General features: G+C 28.7%; 1 protein-coding gene across 1 annotated transcript in view; it reads right to left on the reverse strand.

Annotated features, from left to right (window-relative positions):
- GC (gamma-glutamyl carboxylase) overlaps positions 1-8730 on the reverse strand; it is a 16867-nt gene extending 8137 nt beyond the window's left edge. Inside the window, exons 1-10 of the mRNA XM_014437752.2 lie at positions 8664-8730; positions 8041-8264; positions 5394-5549; positions 5149-5314; positions 4459-4644; positions 4229-4392; positions 4006-4164; positions 3337-3437; positions 2562-2693; positions 860-977 (exon numbers count right to left, since the gene is read on the reverse strand). Coding sequence (XP_014293238.1) covers positions 860-977; positions 2562-2693; positions 3337-3437; positions 4006-4164; positions 4229-4392; positions 4459-4644; positions 5149-5314; positions 5394-5549; positions 8041-8248 — 1390 coding nt within the window. The 5' untranslated portion in view covers positions 8249-8264; positions 8664-8730. The remainder of the gene's footprint in view (positions 1-859; positions 978-2561; positions 2694-3336; positions 3438-4005; positions 4165-4228; positions 4393-4458; positions 4645-5148; positions 5315-5393; positions 5550-8040; positions 8265-8663) is intronic.
- Positions 8731-9774: the final 1044 nt, after the last annotated feature.

The raw sequence follows: 9774 nt of genomic DNA on the forward strand, positions 1-9774 counted from the left end.
TTCACTTGCACTCGCTTTGAAGTAGAAAGAAGTGAATTGGAGAGAGAGTGTGGAGGACGCATCACTTCAAAAAACGTGGTGAGCTATATGCTCCTCTCAGACCAGCATTGGAATGCAGTGAAGAGATTCACCACAGTCGTTCTCAAGAGGCTGAGAGAGGAAGAGAGGGCTGGAAGACGTAACTAGCATGAAAACGTGAAAACCATGCGAAGAATGCGAGGCGGCACTCAGCCATTTCCCTCCATGAAGTAATGCCTAGCGGCGGTCCCATGGAGAGGAATGAACAGGTTTAGGGCGGTGGTTTTAGTGGGTAAAAATCCCACACACGGATAGGTACGGGCCTATAAAAACAAAAAAAAACACACACACATATATATATATATATTTACTGTTTAGCTGAGATCTCTGCCTACAACTCCCTAATGAAGACCTGAAAATGAGGTCGAAACGTCGGCATAAATAAATATTTTTTTTGTTTATTTATGTTGTTCCTTTGCTGATCGGACCCTCTGACCATCTTCTCCAAGCAATATATATTTATAGTTTTATGTATAGATATATAAGTTAATTCTCACACTATAATTCAGATATAGGACACTCATGCACTGTCGCTCAATTTGTAACTTCAATTTTTTTTTCCAGTATTTTAGACACTACTTAATTCAGCAGTTTAGCAAAATGAGAAGTACTTATAAACCAGGGTCTGTGTCAACAAAAACACTCATTTGCGATCTAAAAATCTTTCTTTTTTTTCAATTATGATACTTTCTCACTCCCAGATAATAAATTAGTTGAAAAATAAAATATAATAAATAATAGTAAAACATATATGTAATTATATTTATAATTTCATACCTACCAATATAAAGAGCGACATTATTCATTTTTTTTAATTCCTTTGCATTTTTTTTCACACACTTAGAATATTGATAAACCATATCAGCATGCCTTTGCCACCTACTGCTCTGCACCCAAGCCTTTAAACAATAAAATAAAATAGTTATATGAATTAACAGACTGATACTTTGAAGTACTAGAAAATGAAAACCTATGAATCAGAATATAACACAGACAATATGTCTAATAATTTTTTTTCAGTTTTATAAAAATAAAATAAAACATTACCAAATAAAGTTTAAGTTAATTAAAATAAACATGAATTTTATTTTTTATAGTTAGTGAGGGCTACTTACGCTTCCTTTGTTAACCATAGTATGTTGTGCCACTCAATGAGACATAGTTGTATGTGTTATGTATGAGAATTTCTCATAACCATCAGTTTCCGAACAATTTTTTCTTTTTTAATTCAAGCTATGTTATGGTTTTTATTTTTATTGTTTGCATTTAGGAAATAGTCAAATAAGAAGTTCAAGGAATGTTTTAGGATAACTCAATAAACAGTCACAATTTTAGATTCTAAACATTAATGAACAAATCATTGTTCTACATTAATCTAAGAATTGTTTTGAGTAAAAAAATGAGTTGTTTATGACTAGTATATCCTTGGGATGTTCCAGAAATTTTTTTATTGAAATCATCGAAACGGAAGTCTCACTTTATGAAATCAATTTTACACATTTTTTTCAATTTTCTTAAAAACAGCTGTTAACAATTTTGGTTAAAATCAGTGTATCAACATACAATTAAATGGTATTTAATATTACCTGGGTATTATCCTCATTGAAATAGTTTGGAAGGGCTTACATGCCAAATTTTAAAACGAAATCTTCCTCTAAAGTAACTTCAATTATGTTTATTTAAAGTAATTAACCATCTATTATTGTTATTATTATTGCTAAAAGCTCAATTTTTTAAAGCATGAAGCAGGTCAATATTCTTTCTCAAAAACTAAATTCGCTTATTTAAGGATGTAAAGAAACAAATATAAAAAATAATACAATAAAAAACATATATAGACCTTTTTCTTCCAGTGTGTGAAAAATAATCACAACCCAACCAATACTGAGTTAAAATTAGTTATTTTTCACAATATTTTACAAATTTCTACTCTTTTATAAATGAAATTTGGAAACTGCAACTTCTTTTCTACATGCTTTCACTGTAATTTTCATAACCCAAACAAAACACTACATTATTTTTATATATATTTTTTGTTCTGCAAACATTTTATCATAATTATACATTGGTTCATTATTGAGTCATTCTTTTAGTTTGTAATTAGAAGCTTTGTGTTTGTTTTATAATTCATGATTTAAAAAAAAAAAAAAGCAAAAATCTTGACATAAATGGCCTAACATATTTTTATAATTTAGGCTTGGTTTAACATTGCTGGTTTTTAAGTCAAATTTATAATGCAGCTTAATATAGTGATGGGCTAATGCCGTTGTTACCTAAATTTCCTAATAATCCACTTTTTATTACCTAACATATCTTATCCAAAATTTTAACAATAATATGTATTAACACCCACAGAACATGATTAATATTGGCATCTAGCAATGAGCTCACTTTTCATTCAAATTACTAATTAAATCCATAAGCCAAAATAAAATAGTTGTTAATTATCCTTTAATTTCCTAGAATTTCTAAAATATACTGACCTCAGGATCAATAAACATAGATTCATTTGTGTCCAAGTTTACTAGCTTGACAGTGACTCTGCTTGTGTCCCAAGTGTGAACCATCATATCCCACGAGTAACCATAGAGCCCATTCGTCCAATTGTTATAACCCTGAAAAACAAGGTAATATAAATATTAAACAACTACTTAAAAAATATCCTCCTCTAAGATAAAGACCACAAGTATTCAAATGTATGAAACATTATGCTAAAATTTATTGTTTTCACTATTTTTTGAATAATTTGAACTTAAATTTAACTTTAAAGTGAGGCTATAAGAAATGTAATATTAGTATTTTAGAATTTTTAAAAATAATGAAATTTACTTAAATTTATATGCATAAAATTTAAAATGAACTGACATGAATGAGAGGACATAATATTTAATCATTATTTCTGATTTTATAAATATGGCACACTAATAAACTTGGCATGGGGTAGGGTGGACCTAAGAATTATAAATATTTTTCTTATTCTGGAGGCCACTTTTTAATTCAAATAATAAAAGGTTACTGAACTTTTCTTTAATTTTAAGGGAAAAGGACAATTTAGGAGATGGAGAAGGAAAATTGTAAAAAAAAATGTAGAAATATTAAGTGTAGCAATCTCTGTACTGAAAAAGTTAATGTCTATGTGGTGATATTTTAGCTATATTTTAAATTTTTCAGCTCTTATCAATTTTGTATTCTGTAATGTTATTCAAAGTACATTTTCTTTAGGTTCATTACAAAACAATAAAATTTAAAATAATTTACCTGGGTGACAAAGTGAGAATATGGAAGAAAAAGTTGAAGTACAGCATGTGTATAAAGTATAGCCGCAATGGTGCTCTGCCGTTTCTTTGGTACAAAGGGACCTCAAACCATAAGAGTATATAAGAAAAAAGTATCCGCTTATATTTGAATAATGTATTGTTATGATATTATATTTATAAGATTCTATCAATGTTATGCAAGTTTTTTATTATTTTTTATTATTTTTTATATCCTGACTAAATATTTATAATAGAAAATGTTTTATGTGTTGGTGATTAAAAATTATTCTGATATTTTCTAGTTGTACCTGTTCAATCATCATTATAATTACTAATTACTTTTAACAAAATTTCTTTAAAGACTATCAAACAATAAAAATTAGAATATTTAGCTAAATTGGTGGAAGGATTAGAACTCTATTCATTTTTTATATTGGTTAATATACTTCAAACCTAACATCTTATTGGATTATGTATTATTGATTTCTAAAAACGTTATAAACCTTTTTTTGTAAAAAAAAATATTTAGAAATATAAACATTATACACTCTTAGTATAAGCCTCTCTGCAAAGATTATCCATATATAATTTAAAAAACTAAGATTATGCCATAAAAAACAAAATACATCTCTTGAACAAGAAAAGTTTTACCAGATGAGATACTACTTGCCATCTTTATCATCTTCTTCATAATGACATATTGGATTCTTTACAGGATCATTCTCAACCAAAAATTTAAGACGGCTCATCTGCATCAAGAAAAACCGTCGTGGCCAATCAAAACCACAAAACAATGGCATTGTAGCAAGACACACAAAAGGGAACATTCCTGTAACAAATATTTATTAAATCCTAATATTTAGTTTTAGTATTATTAAGAAATGGATACTGACCAATATGAAACATCTGCGAATTCATTAAGTGAAAAATCGTAATTATATAAAAACTTGGAATCCTTGTTTTATCAAAATACATCAGGAAACCAATAGTCAAGTCTATAAGAAATCCGAATACATGAATTATCCAAAGATCTATTTGGTCTTTATCTAAAATAACCCTATAAAAAAGTGAAAATCAACAAATAGTTTACTTACTGAAAAATTATATAAAATATACTCCTTACTTCATTGGAGAAAATACCCAATGATCAGATAAGCTTGCCATGGAGTATCCATTTATCCAATCAAATTCTGTTTTTTTGAGTCCAGCATAAAAATACAGAAGAAACAGCTGAAAACGTAATATTGCATAATTCCACAATGGCACATGTCTATTATTAGGTATAACATCCCTATACGCATCAACAGACCTAAAATTAAAAATCAATTTCAGTGAACAAAAAGGCTTTAGCTCCCATTGTTAACTAATTCAGCCCAAATTGGCTTTAATTTTCAGATAAAGCATGTGATATAAAGTCTAAAATGATAGTTTTTTAATCAAATCAAATAAATTAAATATTTTACTGAGAGTCATATTTTGTTCAATTTTGATATATATATACATATATATTTTTTTATGCTTCACAAGTGTTCTGTTGATATCACAAGTGAATGTAATATCTGCTAATGAAAGGATGTTGAAATTCCTAAAGAAAGATTAGGATAATTTTAAAAATATGTATGTGTTGTAAAAGATAAAAGAGCAATAAAAATTATAGAACCAAACATTTATCCTAAAGAACTATTTCATTCTCAACTGCTAGATGGTTTGGGTTAATCATGTCCATACTCTTAGATTTAATAATAATTTAAAACAATTTTTTTTTATTGCAAGCAAAATATCAATAATGTGAAATAATAAAGGTATATTTTACCATAAACTATGGCTATCTGTTGCCAAAAACAACACCACAAGTATACCGAACATGTACGAGTGATTGTTCCATGAACTTTTGTCTAACAGGAACATATACCAATAAGGAAGAGCAAAAGTTACACAACTGAGCTTATAATGCCAACCAAGCATGATTCCACCTGCAGCTGAAATGTCAAATGTTGATCATAAACATAAAATCATTAAAATATAATTGCACTAAATAATTTAATTCAATTATCATACATATCCACATTATTAGGTACAGAATGCACATCCAATGTAAGGGGAGAGGTTTTAGGAAATTGAAAAGAGGAAACCTGCAGTCTGTTGGTTCTCCCCACTTAAGATCAGCCTCCCCAAATCCTCTCTCTTCAAGAACATCCACCATCATGAGAAAACCTTAGCATAACATTTAAACTTATTAAAAATGGCTATGAAGTTTACTGGCTTAATTCTAATTTTAAAAAATCAGGTGCAGTATTCTCACCAAACAACTTTCACTTACACCCTTACTTTGAATTGACATTAAATTCTGTTGAAATAAGGCTTTCTGAAAGTTATGATATATTAATACTTCCCCTTCCTTTATACTTTATATATGAGGAAGTGAAAATAAAAACTGACTGCTGTTAAGATAACCTTGGAACAATGAAAACATTATTAATAAATTCTGATTATTTATATGTTTTTTATCACTCTAATTTTTTTCTTCTAATGTTCATGACCTATGCACCCCGAAAGCAGAAATGTCAAGATTCCTTTCCTTGGAAATAAAAATTGATTCTTTTTTGTTTACCACATGCCTGGCCTTTTTTTAAAAAGATGTTTTCATAATTAAAGGGGAATCAAACTATCCACCCTAATATCAGTGCCACACAAAAGACATAACAAACTAACCAGAATAGTAAATATAATAAAATATCGTATAAGAAAATTAGATCCTATAGAAGTATTTTAAAAAAAGGAAATTGTAGCTTACATTAATAAAGGTTTTGGAAAGTATTTTCATTGAAGTATTTAGATTAAGAAATGGTTAATTATTTCTAATAAATAAAATAAAAGATATTTTTGAGGTTATATTTTTGAAAATTTGACAATTAAGCATTATCAGATTATTTCAGTCAGGATAAAAGGTGGTATTAAAATCCATTTTATTAAATATTGATATGGTGAGTTTAACCAAAATTGTTAGAGCTTTTTTGGGGAAAATTGGTAAAAAATTTGATCTAAATTAGCACTTGTTATAAATAAATTTTAGCAAAAAAGTTATTGTAACATCGCAAGCATATAACTACTAATATAATATATAATTTTTGTTTCATACAGCATTCCATTATTGAGTCATTGCTCAAAAATGAAAGCCTACTACACACATACACATATATCATTTTGCAAAACTTGTTTATTAGAGCTCAGGGAAACCTAAAACATATGGTTTTGTTGAAAACTCAGATTCATAATGTTGATTGAAATACTTCCTCCTATATATTTCATATATAGGTAAGTGGAAGTTGCTATAAAACTACATTGGCCTTCTTCTTATTTGTGATCAGTCATAGACAAATCTCAATGTTATGAAGAACCTTGAACTAAAAATAATCAATTTGCTAATAAATTTAAAAAAATCATTATTAATAAGAAAGTAATTATAAAACATAATTTTTACACATTCTCTTCAGCTTTTTTCAAAAAATAGTTAATTCAGTAAAGTGAATAAATGACTAGAGACTAGGTTAACACATAAAACATCACCTATAATAAAGTATGACACATTCTGGTGAAATTTAAACTTATAGATTTAATTGGTTGGTTTAAAAACTAAATGCTAACAATGTTCGGTATGAAATGGCTAGTTGATATCATGTGTTGGTTCTAAAACTCAAGACTATAATTTTTTGTACCATTGTAAAAATATATCAACGAACCAAGGTCTGAAGATAATTCCAGCAGTAAATTTTTATTGTAGAATATGACAAAATCAATTTAATTTTTCCTCAATACTCCTCTTCCTGCAATAATACTGATAAAAATGAAAAAGTCCTTCAACCACAATTGTCACATGTCTAGAACCTAATATGAATTATCCTAGATTTTTCTGTAGCTATGGTCTTCTATTTTTACCAACTGAATTACACATTCAGGTGCATTTAATGCCAGTAGGGCCATCAAGTGAAACTATAAGTTCTGCATTTGTCCTCAGCCTCCTTGCATTATTGATAGAAATTGGGCCAAATATTCTTCTTACAATATGGCTCTCAAACCAAAGAAATGTATTCTTCAGGGTTTTCAATACAGTCCAGCAATCCAACCCATATATCAGGAAGGTCTGATCAGGGATTTGTTTATATGTATTTTGGTTATGTGGGAAACGATACGGTTCTTCATGGATTCACGATACGGTTCAGGAGGCAGCATTAAATGTGCCTTTCAGGAGGTGAATAACAACTAATCGCTCCCATGATTTTAATAATATATCTGTATCATTTAATTGATCTAACAAATGATAATAGAAAATTTTAAATCTTACCTGACTTTATCTTACGTTAGATGTATAATGTGTTACACTTTTTTCATATTATAGGAACAAAATAATAATAATAATATTATATGATTCACTGAATATATTTTAAATAATATTGTTATCAAGAATCAGTAAATTTCCACAAGCGATCCTCTTAGCTATATTTCCTGGCAGGTATGCCGTAGGTGCATGAATATGAATTAATAATATTTTTTCTAGTCACAGTCATTTCAAGCATTGAATATTATAGGTTTTTAATAAAAGAAAAAAAATTCAAAACATTTATTTGATAAGGTAGAAATTTAAAAATTAGTAATTTTAAATAAATTAATTTTCATAAACTTAAAGTTCGAAGATGGAGATACCTACCAAATAATATTCTTGTCACTGCCAAAGAACTGGGATCTGCTGGTCGATGAAGTATTTTGACTATGCCGTCCCAAGACATTATATCCTGTATAGGAAAACCAAAAATTCTTTCGAATTTGGTTTTTTGTCGAATGATGTTAGTGGTCTGCACATTTTCAGCAACTGGCTGTGAGCTAGGTCCTTCAATTTCCTCAGTGTCATTCATCATAAGGTTTTATTAAAATCTGTAAATGAACATCATTCTGAATTTAGTATACCTGATGGCTATTGTGGTATTTAAAAGATATTAATATAATTTATTAACCATTAATTAAGACATTTCATCACCTAAGATTTTTTTGTCTAAAAAGAAAAATTGATAAGAGATCTGATTATTACAACAATAAAACAACAATTTAAGATGACAGTGATTAATTTATAATTTTATTAATGTAATTATGAAATTGAAATTTATAAAAATTAAAACGAGCTGGTATTACGCGTTTATTTATTTATATTTTATTAGTTGCTTATTAATTTTTTTTTCATTATTAATTTAATGATTTCGCCGTTTCAGTTAAATATAAATACACAACATGGAATCTATTAACTTTCTTAAATTATAATGTTAATTTATGAATTACCTGAGGACTAGGACCACTGATGATCCTGGAAACAACTTTCAAGGACTATGAGGAAAGTCCTGGGAAGAGTTGCTATGGCAACCGATCTGCCATCGATTGAATTTGCGCAGGAGCAGCGTAAGACCGAAATATTATTTAAATTTACATTTAATCACTCGGCTGTCAATTGCTTTCACGCTCCAACTATTTATCAGCATTAATTAACGTTTAATTTATCGTTACTTACCTCGTCAGGCGATTTGAATTCACCGAATTAATGAACGAGATGAATTAATGAAGTGTTAAGGGGCGAAAGGATCTTCAGGGGCGGTGGACAAAGCCGTTATCCTTAATCATGAATATTATCAATTGATTATCGTATACATTAAATTTATTTTAAACGCATTGGGTAAACATGAATCTAAATGTGTGATTCAGTAATAAATGTCAAGTTTTTAATGACCCAACAGAAATACAGATTTAAATATTTTAACTTAAATACAGAATTCAGCCAGTTATTATACCGAACCACGATTCAACATTAAAATCAGAAATATGTTTGCTAGATATAAAAGCATTTTAAAATTGTATTTATAATTTAAATAAGAAATTAAACTTTTTTATTACTTCAGAATTTTTTAGCTAATATGTGCTGGCTTTGAACTCGAAGCTGCTATATTTTCACCAGGCACCATTTTGTCGTCAAATGTTGTTAATGTTGAAAAAGTATATAAAATCTTCGTTAATTATTTCACGATTATTGTTGAATGATTCTAAAAGAAAGTCTTGAGGCACTCAAATAGCAGTAAATTATTAATCAGTCAACGCTTCGTTGATTTTGGGATAACTGTATTGATGCATGGTTTCAAAATAGTTTAAATTATACTAAAAATAAATCGTGACAGTCTTGGAACTGGCCAAAAGAAATAATATGATGTATTAAAATTTTATTCCTGTCCTCTGGAGGGAAATATATAGCTATAGGTACCAGGTGGGTAGTAATGGCAAATACCACAGTGTCCTACAGGATAGTTGAAAATATGAAGAATACGAGCCCCGGATCGTGAGCGGCCGAGTCTTGGGTGGGGAAGGAGCAAGGTTCATGCCCATCCAAAATCCCCCAGGAGGCCCT

This window comes from Halyomorpha halys, unplaced genomic scaffold (assembly GCF_000696795.3).
Source record: "Halyomorpha halys isolate HHAL.00 unplaced genomic scaffold, Hhal_1.1 Scaffold3779.1, whole genome shotgun sequence".
In the NCBI taxonomy this organism is placed as follows: domain Eukaryota; kingdom Metazoa; phylum Arthropoda; class Insecta; order Hemiptera; family Pentatomidae; genus Halyomorpha; species Halyomorpha halys.